This window comes from Trichoderma harzianum (assembly GCF_003025095.1).
Source record: "Trichoderma harzianum CBS 226.95 unplaced genomic scaffold M431scaffold_5, whole genome shotgun sequence".
NCBI lineage: Eukaryota > Fungi > Ascomycota > Sordariomycetes > Hypocreales > Hypocreaceae > Trichoderma > Trichoderma harzianum.
In genome coordinates this window covers 1,920,667-1,933,818 of record NW_020209253.1, presented here as the reverse complement: position 1 = coordinate 1,933,818, position 13,152 = coordinate 1,920,667, and the positions used below count along the sequence as shown (strand labels likewise).

Below are 13,152 nucleotides of genomic sequence, written 5' to 3'. Positions count from 1 at the left end.
AGTCGAATTGGTGACGCCCCGCTAAGTATCAGCAGGCAGCTCCAAATTGCGCCCCGTTACAGAGGTAAAATGTTACCCCGCCAGCGGTCAGTAGCGCAGGTACGGCCTCCATGTTTTGTTACAGTATCCAGTTCCCAGTTCATGGCATCATCTCGTTCCGCTGATAAAGCCCGACCTTCCTCTGGTGACCAGCTCGACCGGCCTGTCGAATCCTCCCAAGACGGCTTATAAGTGACACGCCCCCTGTCGCCTCGAGTCACTTTCCGAGGCTGCATTGCCGTCGTCTTTTTGCGCTCGCATCCTCGAACACTACAAGGCAACCGTCATCATGTCCGTCAACTTTCGAGACCGGGCCATCGCCGAGGTCCAGAAGGCTATTGCCGCGGACAATGAGAAGGAATACCAAAAAGCCTTCGATCTCTACATGTCGTCGATGGAGCTGTGGGTCAAGGCTCTTAAGTGGGAGAAGAACAAGGCTATCAAGGCCACCATGCAGGAGAAGATGGCGACCTACTTGGACCGTGCCGAAAAGCTGAAGCAGTTCTTGCAATCCGAGAGCGAGGCCAATGCCAGTGGCGGCAAGACGCCTATGGGAGCCAATGGATCCAGCGCAGGAGGCAAAGCCAAGCCATCAGCAGAGGACGAAGACAGCAAGAAGCTTCGCAATGCGCTGTCAGGAGCCATTCTCCAAGAGCGACCAAACGTGAGATGGGAGGATATTGCTGGATTGGAGGGCGCCAAAGAGACGTTAAAAGAGGCCGTCGTGCTGCCCATCAAATTCCCAAACCTGTTTCAGGGCAAGAGACAAGCGTGGAAGGGTATCTTGTTGTACGGCCCTCCAGGAACCGGAAAAAGTTACCTGGCCAAAGCCGTCGCGACAGAAGCAAACAGCACGTTCTTCAGTATCAGCAGTTCCGATTTGGTGAGCAAATGGATGGGTGAGAGTGAAAGGTGAGTTTCTGCTGGACGGCGATGGCGCTTCACAGCCCTTGTAGCTGACGATGATTTTGCGGTTAGACTCGTGAAGCTTTTGTTCTCTATGGCAAGAGAGAACAAACCGTCTGTCATCTTTATTGACGAGATTGACGCTCTTTGCGGCCCCCGAGGTGAGGGTGAATCTGAAGCTTCTCGACGTATCAAGACGGAAATCCTAGTGCAGATGGACGGCGTCGGCAACGACAGCAAGGGCATTCTTGTGCTAGGCGCAACCAACATTCCTTGGCAACTGGATGCTGCTATTCGCCGACGTTTCCAAAGGCGTGTTCACATCGGCCTGCCTGACCCCAACGGGCGAGCGAGGATGTTCAAGCTTGCTATTGGAGATACAGACACTGCTTTGGAAGCTAGCGATTTCAGCACCCTGGCATCGTTGTCAGATGGATTCTCGGGAAGCGATATCAGCAACGTTGTTCAGTCCGCTCTCATGAGACCTGTTCGGAAGATTTTGCAAGCGACTCATTTCAAGCCCGTATGTTTCAAGCTTTCTGATTACTGAACTATGCCCTGCTAATACTAAAAATTTCTAGGTAATGAAAGATGGCAAGAGAATGTTGACGCCTTGTTCCCCAGGAGATCCGGAGAAGATTGAGATGACGTACGACGATGTCAAGCCGGAGGAACTGTCGGCTCCGGACGTGACACTCCAAGATTTTGAGATAGCTTTAGCTGACTCACATCCGACAGTGTCCAAGGATGACATTGAGAAGCAAATTGAATGGACGAATGAATTTGGAAGCGAGGGAGCTTAGGCAATGGGGCGTGTCTTTGAGAGTACATGGCACAGCGGCGCTTTGAGGAGTTAGAGGGGCATCTAGGCACTCTTTGCACATACAATGTTGAATTCGGGAATCGTAATGCATCTGTCTTACTGGAAAAGAAAAAGAAGCTGTTCATATTTGATTCTTTTTATGGTAGATAGTGGGCCGGCATCTTTGTAGGATGTGATTAATTTTGAGTCCAAGATGAATTGGCATTTGCTTGCATGATGAAATCTAAGATTGTATGATAAACGTTTCTCTGGTCAGAGAAGACGCAAGAAGGCTCAAAAGTGCGCACTGCAGTGGCCAGAGGCAAGTAATAATCAAGATATATATATCTTGGTCACTTATGTCTCATGACTCTTTGCCTAACATGACCTTTAATAAACGACCACCTCTACTTAATGGCTCACCATACCTAGATCTCGCATTGGAGTAATGGTTCATGTAGCGTCACGCCTATTAATAAGTGAAGAAGTATCTTGATGCATGCCCTGACGCAGTTCTCAAGCCTCCCCTTCTTTATACTGGTAAGGTTGAATAAGCCTGTGTGGGTGGAATGGAGGCCCATTAAATTCGGTGAGCGCCCCACCAGACCGGGCCTCACCTTGAATTCTCCGTAACTTGAACATTTTGCAGCTTGTTTGACCCTTCTTTTCCATACCGCATCAACACCCCGAATTAGCCTCTTTCTTCTCTTCTTCATGTCATTTCGTCTTAATAATGGACGTACAAGTCTGGCGAGGTTGCTGCACCAGCCCTCAATAACCTTTGCTCGGGGGGCGGCAACTAAAGCAAAGGCTCCTGATATGCTCAAGGCGACAAGCCCCGTAGCAAAACAGCTTGCGGAAACAGGGATATGGAATAGGAGGGGCGGCAGAAAGGCGAGCAAAGCTCCAAAAGCGATAGAGCCTCACAGGGTAAACATTGTAAGCGAAGGGCTCTGTGGTATGCGTCACCTTGGAACAGCCTCACGCTTTTATATAACATGATAGACGACTGACCAGTGCTTCAGACGACATCATCCAATACATGGGCACATCATTGGAACGCCATAGGGGATGCGACCTGATTGATTTGAATCCAGGAGCAGGAGTATGGAGTCGCAAGCTTCATGACTTTTTGGAGCCTCGGAATCACATCATGATGGACCTCGACGCCGAACTGTACAGCCCATTTCTCAAAGATCTGACTTCAAAAGACAATGTCCAGCTGATTCCAAAGTCCGGAATCGTTTGGAAGGATCTCTTTGAGATGATACAGACGAAACTCTCCCACCAAGAATCGCTCTCTACCGGGGAAGCAGAGCCGATACGTAACGACACGCTACTGGTCACAGCAAACTTATCCAGCTATCCGAAAAAAGCCTTCCTTGGGTTCGACAGCGTTAGCACCATGGTCATGTACCAGTTCATGTCCAGTATCAAATCATCCTCGTTGTTCCAGAAATATGGCTTAGTTCGTATGCTTCTGTGGGTGAGTGACGATGAGAAGCGCCGACTCGTTCCCAAATCACTAAACCGCCGCAAGCGAGGCTCATTCGAAGCCGAGCTTGCGTGCGAGTGGATTCACGAAGTTGCGGGACAAGAGCTGGAAGCTGAAAATCGTACTGCGCTGCGCGATGATTGGATTAACAAGGAGTCCGCCCTTAATACACTAGCCAGGATGGAAGCACTGGGCCTCAAGGTGCCCAAGGGACGAGAAGTCAAGATGTACAAGGAATCACTCAAATCAAAGAATCTCATAGGCAAGAAGCTGGCCGGCGTTCGCCTGCCTAATGTCCCCCGGCCTTTCAAGAAGGAACTGGAGGATCTCGAGCACGAACTTGAAGAGGAGCCCGCGGAGTTATCTCACCGGCTAAAGAGTCTTCGGAGCAGAGAGAAATATGAGATTAACCATTCCAAAATGTACCTTGAATTACTCCAGGAACACGAGAGGATATCAAATATGGGGACAGATAACACGAGCGCGTTTGTGGAAGCCAATGAAGCCTGGAACGAGAAAATCGACAACCTGAAGAAGAATCAGCGAATGGAATTCAACGTCGTGAGAGATGGCTACCATCTATTTCGCCAAACCCCCCCTGCATTGCTCTGGGACCGCCGAGAATATGAGCCACTCAAAGCCATGCCAGACGAGTTCTTCCCAAATTCGCCAACGGCCCTTTTGGATATCCAGCCCAAGGCCATGCATCCCCTGCTCCGACAAATCGGCCCCAACAGCAACCACGCCGGTGACATATCGGATATTATGCTGAAGTCTTGGTGGAGCATGTCACTCCAGCCGGCAGACAAGGCGATGGAAAGCTTGTGGCCTGGTTTCAGCGATCTTTTTTCAGAGGTGCCGAGCTTAAGAGATCCCTCACGTGGAGGAGTACCAATGACAGGGCATGGATCGTTAAGCGCGAGGGGCATCAACGAGGGACAGTGGACCGAGATGCTGGAGGCGTGGATGAGATGGCCGTTCCGACCGACATATGGGCAGATGCTGAGCAGGATGAACGATGACGATGGAGATGTTGAGGATGAAGATGTGAGGTCTGGCGCTATTATGATGCAGGTTTAGAATTTTCACGATGGCATGGCGTTTTGTTGTACGATAGATGGAGCGAGAGTGGAACTACTCATGATATGAATGGATAGTCACTTTTTGACGAAACAATATTTCATTTCACTTGCGAGATGAACCGTTAAAAAACAATTGTGGCCAGTAGTAGGCGGCATTGATATGATGTTATTATTACTATTGTACAGTCTTGTTGTAAATCATAACTCGTCCGTTCATTAATTAGACCACTTGGGGTCGACCTTGTTTCTAAATGGCGGATACAACATCAGCGCCCATATTCAAACTCAAGTTTTAATGTTCTGTGTTTACTTACCCTGTCACCTTTTCGTACATGTTACGGCCTGCATCCGTAATCTTCTCCTGGGTGTTGCGATCCATGTTGTGGCCGCTCTTCTTGGCGCCCATGGAAAAAGCTAAAGCCCAAAACACGATGTGTTAGCCATGGTCTTGTTCACACACTGAAGGAAAAGAAAAGAGATGGTAAAGTTCCTTTGAAGAGAAGAGATGGCTTACCCTTGTCGGCGTAGTCGTCCTTCTGGACCTGGCCGCCTGCTTGGGGAGCAGCGGGAGCAGTTCCCTGAGTGGAGCGCTCCTCCTTGCCCATAGCCTTGTTGACGAAATCCATTGTGAGAAGTAGATGTATTTGCTTGGAATGATAAGAATAGAGATGGAGAGTTTGATTGTAAAGATGTAGATACAAGGGAATAGTTTGAGGGGAGCATCCAGCTCATTTATATATCCTCTTCCCCCCTCCGTGGCTTATTCACGGGAACCAATCGCAATCATCAATCGCAGCCATGGCTGACGGCATTATTGACGGAATTGAAAAGCCTGGGTACCTGGAAGTATGACGGAGCGGCCATTGTACAGTAAAGCTGTGCCTCATTCGACGCATCGAATCATGGCATGGCGATGATGCTGCTTTCATCTTAAGTACGTCATAGCGTGCAGGACCAAGCTGAACGCATGTGATGGGGGAATTCCTGGAACCAACGGATTGTCCAACTAGGTGGAAGCTTATTGGGAAAATTGGGGCCCCGAAGAGATGCCATGGTTGTGGCTCTGATGCCGATCTTGCATCATAGCCTATGCGGATCTGCACTGTCTTTTTCTCCGCCAAGTTTCGGAGATGGTTGAGAAATTGTATCGATCAGCTATCCGGCATCATAATCTTACGATAAGATGGAAGATTAGTCTATGATTATATGTATTTTTAGATACAACAAGTAGAAGTGTGTGATGGGAGGAGGAAGTAGTAAACTCATTGGTATGCTAACATGAAGACTACGGCGCAACAAATAAAGGCACTGCAGCCACTTGCACCAATATAATATGCCGCTGCAGAACCCTTCAATTAGATTTGCTATGGTTGATTGAATGATTGGTTAATTTATATTCGCATTGGATTTTTAATTTAAACTCGTATAACTGCTCTCTGCAGCTCGGTGGATGGCCCATTGCATCATCTATTACAGCTAACCTCGCCCATGTATACCAATTATAATTCCCTCCCATCCGCCAAGAATAAATCTACCGCCATAGTAATATGTCTCAAAACGCAAATCCAAGAGCTCCAGCCAAGCAGAACCCAAATTCCAACGCCCGCTCGTAATGCATGTAAACGTTAAAACGTCCAAAATCATCCAACATCCATAAATATCCATACGGCATCCATCATGGCGTCAGCATGAGATACGATAATATCTCATCGTCTCTCATGAAATATGCCTTGTTCGTTTCGTCTATACCAAATGATCGTCCGGCCATAGAGATTGAAGCCTAAACGATTCGGCTTCGCCATTGGCCACAGCTTGGCGTGAAAGACCAAGCTTGCATCACTTTGCCTGCTTTTATATAAAACGGAGAATAGAAAATCGATCGTCGCCCTTTGTTTCTTTGCTTCTCATCCCTGTCCCATCTTCGTCTGGCATCAGTGTCATGACCTGGCAAAAACCTGGTAAGCCATAATCATGACCCAGAACAGAAAGATGCCTCCCGTCAAGGCCATGGCAAAGACCAGGTCCCAGCACTGGCAGATCATCTTCTGCTGCAGCCACGCCAACGTCTCCTGCGTCCGGCCCTTTGGATTCTGGTTGAAAACGTTCATATTGCAGGTGCTCTGAATGGATCCGTTGGGCCCCCAGAGCTCGAGCGAAACGACGACGAGACCGACGATCCATAGGACGAAGAGCATAAAGGCGCCAATCATGACGATGGCGGGTAACAGTCGGCGTTGGGCGATTAACCAGAAGACGCCGAATATGAAGAGGATCGCAATGGCGCCGACGGTGATGAAGTACGGGAAATACCTATTAGGCAACCAACGTTAGTATCCAATTACTTCGTTAACAGACGAGGGAGAGTGTGGTAATCCATACCAAGGAATAGGCAGCTCGAGCTGATTCTGGATCTGGATGAAGCTTCCGAAGACGCCGATGATGGTGGCAGAGCAGAGCAGCATGACGAAGATCCAGAAATTGAGCTGCAGAGGCGGCCAGTTGTAGGTTCGGATGTGAGTCGTCACGACCTTGCGCTCGTAGACGACAGATGTGCCGCTCAGCATTGAGCGTGTTCCCGCCATCATGACAACGGGGAATTGGTGTTGCTACGGCCCGTACTCTTGCTCGTTGCTGTTGTTCTCTGCCTCCACATATAAGCTAACGCTCTCTAGGCGTTTCGTGTCAACCTCTCCTTATTGTGTATAGGTATATAATCGGCTCTTGCTGCGTATCGAGGATGGTGGGGGGACGAAGTTTTGATCGTTGGCTGATTGCGTGGATGGATTTCGAAAAGGTCAATGGCTATGTCTGCATGTGTCTGTCACTTCGTCTATGGTCCAAGTATCGTTTGGAACAAGATGTCGGTATATAACGAACAAGACTCAGCTCCCAGGGGCCACAGCTGACTTGCTCTGTCGCCTCGTTGGTTCCGATAGGTGAGGTTGATGCACGACGGCGGAGCTACCGCTTCCTCGTCTGGTCCTTGTCCCGCGTCCTTTGATGACTGTCCGTCTGATGTTCCCCTTCTGTCTCTCCAGCATGTACCGGTACAAGGCAAAAGAGACCAGAAGACGATCAGAAACAAGAGAAGCCCCAGCCGCCCTGTCGGATGCCGGGCCCTCGATGCGGGTTTCCCCCCCAAAAGCCTGGGTCTAGGTCTGCTTGGCCTTGCTGCTGCAACCTTGAGCGCCCAACCAGCTGCGGTGCACGGAGCCCAAGCCCCCACTGCTGGAAGAAGCGTGTCGAGCACTGATTGATGAAATCTGGTCGAGAGAATGTCGGTCGAATGAATCTTCAGGCCTCCCCTTGCATGTGCGTCAGTTTTTTTGGGCGGCGTGAACCAGGGGGGGCAAAAGCCGTTGAGAAAAAGCTTCGACGTACGATGGTTTCTGTTGAGACTATTGATTCCCACCGCCTGAACTCGTGCTTGGGAGATGTGACAGGTGAAAACAAGGAGAACCTTGGAAAGGAAAAGAGGAGCAATTGTCAGAAGCCGATGCGACAGCTCATGTACGTACTTGGCCATGCAAGTGCGCGCGTTGCAGCAACCGTTCAAGCCGGGCTGTTAGTACAAGTCCAGGGAAAAGCACGATGAGGGGCCATAATGGATATTATTAGAGGGCGGTATCGCTGCTGCTTCGAGGTGGCTGGCAGCTCTTTTGGTTTGTGTGTGTGGTCCTCTTCTCGACAGCTGAAAATGAGATGGCTGGGAGCGGGAATAACAGGCACAGGCACAGGCACGGGAGAGCTTCGTAGCCTATTATCCAGAACACGGACTAAGAGTTAGTAGCATGGAGCCTTTTTAACCGCTAAGCATCTTACATTGGCAATGGAAGACAGTTGAACACAGACTCAATGTGTAAACAATTTACATAGATGAGCCCCACAACCGGACACGAGCCAAAACAAGATGCCTACCATGTACTACCATCCATGTAAGCAGCAGCCCTCCCTCTTCATAGGGTTGCATGCATCGTCCTTTGATGTTCAAACGTTTCCTTACCGCCTAGCATCACCGCCCTTATGATCGCTTGTACTTGTACTCTCCGTCCTGCTGCTTCTCAACTCGCCCCATAGCGGAGAGGCGGGCCCTTGCCGCGATTCGCAAAGCTCGCCGGGGGACTTGAATCCCGCCTCCGGGCCTCCACCGCCTCGCCTCTGTTCCGGTACGCCGTTGAGCTGCTTGTTGGCATACGAGTACATGCATTCGCATTGATGGTTGAAGGGGGGCGTATACAGAAGATAGAGTACAGAACGCAGAGCGCAGAGTGCAGAGTGCATACATTAGTTCATACATACTGTGCAGCCTTATTTCCGACACAGGAATAACACGCAATGTTTCCCATTCCCTTGCTTGTTGTGGGTTGTGGACCGAGCAAGGCTCTAAACATAGAATCTGAAAGGTAATCTTTAGATCATCTTTCGTGGCAAGTAGGCCTATGTGTCATCATCATATATTTTAGCTGTCTGAGCAGTGTAGAGTACATTTCAATTTCACTAATAAACGGTCTTCCATCCAATTGAGGTTCTTCCAGTCTTGTCCCGCATACATTTACAACAAATCATGCTGTGAATCTCAAATCATCCATCAAATCATCATCTTACATCTATCTATTCCCTATCATCTGGGTGGAATACCAGCGCTCGGACCTCAATACTCTCCCGCGTTGGCGCGCTTGCAGGTGAAGTCGAGTCCGAAAATGCAGTATGCGGCACTCGTCGTGCTCTTCCGTCCGTCTTGCTGTCAAAGCACTTAATGAGGAGGACTTCCTCGGGTGTCAAGCCGGATTTGTAGAACCACCTGTGTCCCTCGTTATACCTCACGCTGAGTGTCTCTCCATTACGGTTAGGGTAGATCAGGCCAATTGGGACCAGGTCCTCCTCTACAACTGACTCCGCCTCAGCAACTGCCAAGGGATCGCGTTGGACCTGTTTGATCGGACGCCAAACATTGATGATCTGTACGCGGCCTTTGGAAAGCTCTTCTGCTTCCTCGGGAAGGTGAAACGGAACACGGGAGGCTGCCGCGGTGTAAGACTGATCGATATGGACTCGCTGGACAGGGCCACGAAGGGCTGCATCCGAATTCGCCGAGGTAGTAGTGTCGTCAGGGTTGTGACGGCGGATGGTATGATCAAAGATGAAGATTTTGGATGCTCCGGTTCTATATGGCCGTTGTCAGCGTAAGTGGGAAAAGAAATAAAGAACAGGCGCGAGGACATGAAAGTCGACTTACACATCCTTGAGGAGTTGCTCCGTCTCAGGGTAATATTTCGCTTTGATCTGGTCATCATCCAGAAAGTCCTTCTCAATCGAAGTATGGCGATGGAATTGGAATCCGCTCTTGTCGAGTGTGTACTTGTCCTCTTCTCCTGCAACGTCGTGGATGGTTACCTGATGCGACGCAATCGGCCGGTTGGTATACGTCTCGGGCTTTCCAACGTACGTAGGCGCAGGAGGAGAGCCATCTTCGTTGTCCTTGAAAAAGTTGAGAATGGTGTTTACGTCGTGCTTAGGAATGCTCTTGTAAGTCGTTTGTTGATCAAGCTGTGGCTGGAATTGGACTCCTTGAACGGAGTTGAAGCCGGAGCTGGGAATAGCACTCTGAACTGCAGCGGCCGCCATTGTTTCTCTCTTTAGTTTGACTTTTACAGATTAAGTGTGGGAAGCTGTTATTTCAATTTATGGGTTTTAAGGTGAGAGAGTACAGTATGTACGTATGCACCGACTTATAACAAGCCGAAGACTGTCACACGCCCTACACTATACAGATATATATGCTATCGGGTCTTGCAAGCATTCCCCGCGAGCACGCCATTTCTCTACCACCCATCATCAGAAGGGATTGATAATCCAACCCAAAAGTACACATCCAATCCAATCCAATCGAAACGTAACGTCATAATCAGGACTTGACACGCCCTTCCCCTCAGCTCTTTATTCCGAGGTAAGCGGGTTGATTTGAAATCTGTATTTGCGAGCCTCGCGTTTGGCATTGCCTGAAGGAGCGCGAAGGAGCGGGGACTGCAGCCAAGATACATGAATTGGGCCTTAATGTGGCAGCTCAGTTAGAGTTTGATCCGGCAGGACATTTTGAACTACTCCGAAATCTTGCTCCTACGGCTGACGCGTTGTAAGCGACAACCAACTCTCAATTTGTGATTGATGGACAGATTGATGAATCATCGCCATGAAACACCATCTGCGGAATTGCGGAAAATCCTGAGAATGTACTGATGAATTTGGTAGTATTAAAAATACATATCATGCCAAGTAAACAGTATACCCAATTTATAACAATTCAACGCTTGCGATAAACCAAATAGTCGCCAAATCATGAGATAGCTCTCAAGCTCAAGCTCTGCTTACCACGCAGAATCTAAAAATATGGAGCTTTTGGGTTTTTATGAATGTAAAATAACCCGATCTAGTAGATGCCGTGAATATAGATATGCTCAGCTTAGATCATTCATAGCTATGCACAAGCCTTGTAATAGCTGTTCCGTCATCAAGCACTTCGCTCTTCTCTTCCAACTTGTACCCTCCCCACTTAGGCAGAAGAATAGTCCAGACATACCAATATAGGACGCCACCCACAATACTAAAGAGATAGGGCAAAAGTCAGTGTCAGTTCATCAACAAGCTCTATCAGGAAAGGTGATAACGTACGTGCCCATCCCTACCACTGCATAAGTTGCATACCAAAGTCCTCCAGAGGGCTTCTCTTTGGGAGGGAAGAACGGGGCAGCAAGCAACGCAATGCTCAGGATAATTCGTAGTATAACAGCTGGTAACCATGCTTTATAGGGCCTCTTGAGGTCCGGTCGTTTATATCGTAGCCACACAAGGCCGAATCCCATGGCGAGGGTAAACACCTGCCCGGGGTAACCCTCCACTTCGAGGATGAAGGAGTATACCTCCGTCGTGGGTGGTAGCACAATCACAAAGAATGAAGGTATAAAGTTGACGATGAGGCCACCCAACGGCGAGTTCCAAGGCTTCGTCGAAGCAAGGATATCGGAAAAGGGAAGAAAGCCCTGCCGAGCAATCTCTTGCTTCAATCGCGCCTAATACAAAGTCGTCAGCAAAGATTCATATAATTCTCCGGTCTTCCTTTGGGGTGAAAATGCCAGTGTGGTTGAAACACTTACCATTGCAAATGCAACCACGAAAACGTTTCCCACTGCTGAAAGAGCAACGGCCAGAGTCAAGATCTTTCTACCCACTTGCTCGCCAAATAGGCGTTGGAAAAAAAGAGCTGCAATGAGCTCGCCGCTCCCCTTAATTTCATCAAGGGGAACAACGATAAAGTATGCCAAGTTAATAAGGGTATACATGGCACAAGAAGTGAACAAGGCAGTCAGCGTTACAGAACGCAGAGTCCGCACGGGATCCTTAACCTCATTCAGCACGTTGCTAACATTGTCCAGTCCGGCATATGCGTAAAACACTTTGAATAGTGATGTTGACATGACACCCCAGTTCCAAACAGTGTCGTCCCACAGATGGTCCCATGATAACGGATTCTTTTGTTGTACCGAGGTATCCAGCGTCGGCTGGAACACCACGACGTAGAGGCCAGCAAAAATCATGAAGACGATGATTCCAACCTTGATCCAGCCAAGGAAGTCCTGTATCTTGATACCTGCTTTTGGAGTCACGGCGTGGATGACCGTTACAGCGACGAGGAGGAGAACGGCCAGTCCTTTATTAAGAAAAGCGCTCCCATTTTCCACACCAAATGCAAACAGCACGTAACGGCTAAAGATGACGCAGTTGCTTGCCGTAAATCCCAGGAAAACAGCATTGATGGCGACTTGCGTCGTTGCAAAAAGTCGCGGATGTCTATATGTAAACTCGAGATAGACTTTGACGCCCCCAGATCGCGGCAGCATGCAGCCGTACTCGAGTGACACGGCCAGACCGGCAGCTGCGACAAGTGTGCCGACAATCCATAGTAGTAGTGCCAGGCCAGGACTGCCTACCGACTGGAGTATGGCTCCAGGTGTCGCGAATATGCCGCTACCGATGACTCTGGATATTACGAGGATGTAGGCGCTCTGCCAGCTTAATGTTCGGCCGAGAGTAGATGTCTCTGGTAACACATCATCCTCGATGGCCCGAGACGGATGAACATCGCCAGCGGCGTTTTCTGTTTCGCTCAGCGTCGCTCTCGTATCATATTTGTTGTCGTCTGGTCCTGAGGACAAAGGACTTGGAGAGCTCTGAAGCAGCGGCTGCTGTTCTCCGCTATCCGCATCAATATCACGGCCAGCCATGATGTATGGATGCTTGGCGAGGTAACCTTGGACACGGAGCTTGTAGTTGTAATATTCAAGACTGTCCTGTTGATCAAGGTACCTGTATATATCGCAAAACACAAACGAAACTCTGTTTTCACAGTAGGCTTATCGGGCACAAAAACAGAGTTGCCACTGCCCAATGGCCTGTGCTGCTTGGTTCATCGAAACGGCATTGCTACCCAGAGCCATATCACAGCAGCCCGGATATCAAATCAAATCGAACAAAGGATGAAACGCACGCACACACTCCCAGGTCATCCGAGGCTCCCATGCCCATCAAGGGCCAGCGTGACACGCACACAAGACGCGCCCTCGTCAGCCAAATAGTTTATTGCGCGATTGGCTCGATTAATAAGGCAGACAAAGGCCAGCTTCTGAGACACCCAAATTCCATGGCGCGAGTGCAAGGAGCTCGCACGCCATCGCTCTTTGGCCACAGATAAGAGGTCAGCATTTGGGCTTCCTTATCATTCCGTCAACAATGCCCGGAAATGCTAAATAAAGTCCACGGAAGCTATCCCGATG

At 49.3% G+C, this 13,152-nt stretch overlaps 7 protein-coding genes across 7 annotated transcripts; 2 read left to right on the top strand and 5 right to left on the bottom strand.

Moving 5' to 3' along the window:
- Positions 1 to 125: 125 nt before the first annotated feature.
- M431DRAFT_114423 (hypothetical protein) lies at positions 126 to 2,064 on the top strand. The gene is made up of 3 exons (XM_024911903.1): positions 126 to 951; positions 1,018 to 1,468; positions 1,527 to 2,064. The coding sequence occupies exons 1-3, from the start codon at positions 329 to 331 to the stop codon at positions 1,746 to 1,748; spliced, it is 1,296 nt and encodes a 431-aa protein (XP_024775627.1). The 5' UTR covers positions 126 to 328; the 3' UTR covers positions 1,749 to 2,064.
- A 397-nt stretch (positions 2,065 to 2,461) lies between these two features.
- Positions 2,462 to 4,322, top strand: M431DRAFT_83140 (hypothetical protein; the record flags this gene model as incomplete). Its single annotated transcript, XM_024923274.1, has 2 exons — positions 2,462 to 2,705; positions 2,773 to 4,322. 2 exons carry the CDS (start codon positions 2,462 to 2,464, stop codon positions 4,320 to 4,322), a joined length of 1,794 nt encoding a protein of 597 aa, XP_024775626.1.
- A 151-nt stretch (positions 4,323 to 4,473) lies between these two features.
- On the bottom strand, positions 4,474 to 5,021 carry M431DRAFT_507612 (hypothetical protein). Its single transcript, XM_024918990.1, has 3 exons — positions 4,839 to 5,021; positions 4,639 to 4,738; positions 4,474 to 4,571 (listed from the first exon to the last, which is right to left on the bottom strand). The coding sequence occupies exons 1-3, from the start codon at positions 4,948 to 4,950 to the stop codon at positions 4,541 to 4,543; spliced, it is 243 nt and encodes an 80-aa protein (XP_024775625.1). The 5' UTR covers positions 4,951 to 5,021; the 3' UTR covers positions 4,474 to 4,540.
- Positions 5,022 to 6,261: 1,240 nt separating this feature from the next.
- Positions 6,262 to 6,888, bottom strand: M431DRAFT_82303 (hypothetical protein; the record flags this gene model as incomplete). Its single annotated transcript, XM_024923153.1, has 2 exons — positions 6,262 to 6,634; positions 6,704 to 6,888. 2 exons carry the CDS (start codon positions 6,886 to 6,888, stop codon positions 6,262 to 6,264), a joined length of 558 nt encoding a protein of 185 aa, XP_024775624.1.
- A 115-nt stretch (positions 6,889 to 7,003) lies between these two features.
- M431DRAFT_413971 (hypothetical protein) lies at positions 7,004 to 8,087 on the bottom strand. Its single transcript, XM_024914959.1, has one exon. The coding sequence runs from the start codon at positions 7,848 to 7,850 to the stop codon at positions 7,155 to 7,157; it is 696 nt and encodes a 231-aa protein (XP_024775623.1). The 5' UTR covers positions 7,851 to 8,087; the 3' UTR covers positions 7,004 to 7,154.
- Positions 8,088 to 8,770: 683 nt separating this feature from the next.
- On the bottom strand, positions 8,771 to 10,047 carry M431DRAFT_413949 (hypothetical protein). Its single transcript, XM_024914958.1, has 2 exons — positions 9,561 to 10,047; positions 8,771 to 9,488 (listed from the first exon to the last, which is right to left on the bottom strand). Exons 1-2 carry the CDS (start codon positions 9,947 to 9,949, stop codon positions 8,936 to 8,938), a joined length of 942 nt encoding a protein of 313 aa, XP_024775622.1. The 5' UTR covers positions 9,950 to 10,047; the 3' UTR covers positions 8,771 to 8,935.
- Positions 10,048 to 10,353: 306 nt separating this feature from the next.
- On the bottom strand, positions 10,354 to 12,974 carry M431DRAFT_530415 (hypothetical protein). Its single transcript, XM_024920792.1, has 3 exons — positions 11,476 to 12,974; positions 10,994 to 11,391; positions 10,354 to 10,925 (listed from the first exon to the last, which is right to left on the bottom strand). Exons 1-3 carry the CDS (start codon positions 12,601 to 12,603, stop codon positions 10,790 to 10,792), a joined length of 1,662 nt encoding a protein of 553 aa, XP_024775621.1. The 5' UTR covers positions 12,604 to 12,974; the 3' UTR covers positions 10,354 to 10,789.
- Positions 12,975 to 13,152: the final 178 nt, after the last annotated feature.

What these genes read in the sequence shown, in the direction of transcription:
- M431DRAFT_114423 (XM_024911903.1), top strand. Translation starts at nt 329, where the DNA reads ATGTCCGTCAACTTTCGAGACCGGGCCATCGCCGAGGTCCAGAAGGCT. An exon ending in TGGATGGGTGAGAGTGAAAG is followed by an intron (nt 952 to 1,017) that starts GTGAGTTTCTGC and finishes TTTTGCGGTTAG; the next exon opens with ACTCGTGAAGCTTTTGTTCT. An exon ending in AAGCGACTCATTTCAAGCCC is followed by an intron (nt 1,469 to 1,526) that starts GTATGTTTCAAG and finishes AAAAATTTCTAG; the next exon opens with GTAATGAAAGATGGCAAGAG.
- M431DRAFT_507612 (XM_024918990.1), bottom strand. Translation starts at nt 4,950, where the DNA reads ATGGATTTCGTCAACAAGGCTATGGGCAAGGAGGAGCGCTCCACTCAG. An exon ending in GGACGACTACGCCGACAAGG is followed by an intron (nt 4,739 to 4,838) that starts GTAAGCCATCTC and finishes TTTGGGCTTTAG; the next exon opens with CTTTTTCCATGGGCGCCAAG. An exon ending in ATGTACGAAAAGGTGACAGG is followed by an intron (nt 4,572 to 4,638) that starts GTAAGTAAACAC and finishes TCCGCCATTTAG; the next exon opens with AAACAAGGTCGACCCCAAGT.
- M431DRAFT_413971 (XM_024914959.1), bottom strand. Translation starts at nt 7,850, where the DNA reads ATGGCCAAGTACGTACATGAGCTGTCGCATCGGCTTCTGACAATTGCT.
- M431DRAFT_413949 (XM_024914958.1), bottom strand. Translation starts at nt 9,949, where the DNA reads ATGGCGGCCGCTGCAGTTCAGAGTGCTATTCCCAGCTCCGGCTTCAAC. An exon ending in GAGCAACTCCTCAAGGATGT is followed by an intron (nt 9,489 to 9,560) that starts GTAAGTCGACTT and finishes ACGGCCATATAG; the next exon opens with AACCGGAGCATCCAAAATCT.
- M431DRAFT_530415 (XM_024920792.1), bottom strand. Translation starts at nt 12,603, where the DNA reads ATGGCTGGCCGTGATATTGATGCGGATAGCGGAGAACAGCAGCCGCTG. An exon ending in TCGTGGTTGCATTTGCAATG is followed by an intron (nt 11,392 to 11,475) that starts GTAAGTGTTTCA and finishes ACTTTGTATTAG; the next exon opens with GCGCGATTGAAGCAAGAGAT. An exon ending in GCAGTGGTAGGGATGGGCAC is followed by an intron (nt 10,926 to 10,993) that starts GTACGTTATCAC and finishes CTATCTCTTTAG; the next exon opens with TATTGTGGGTGGCGTCCTAT.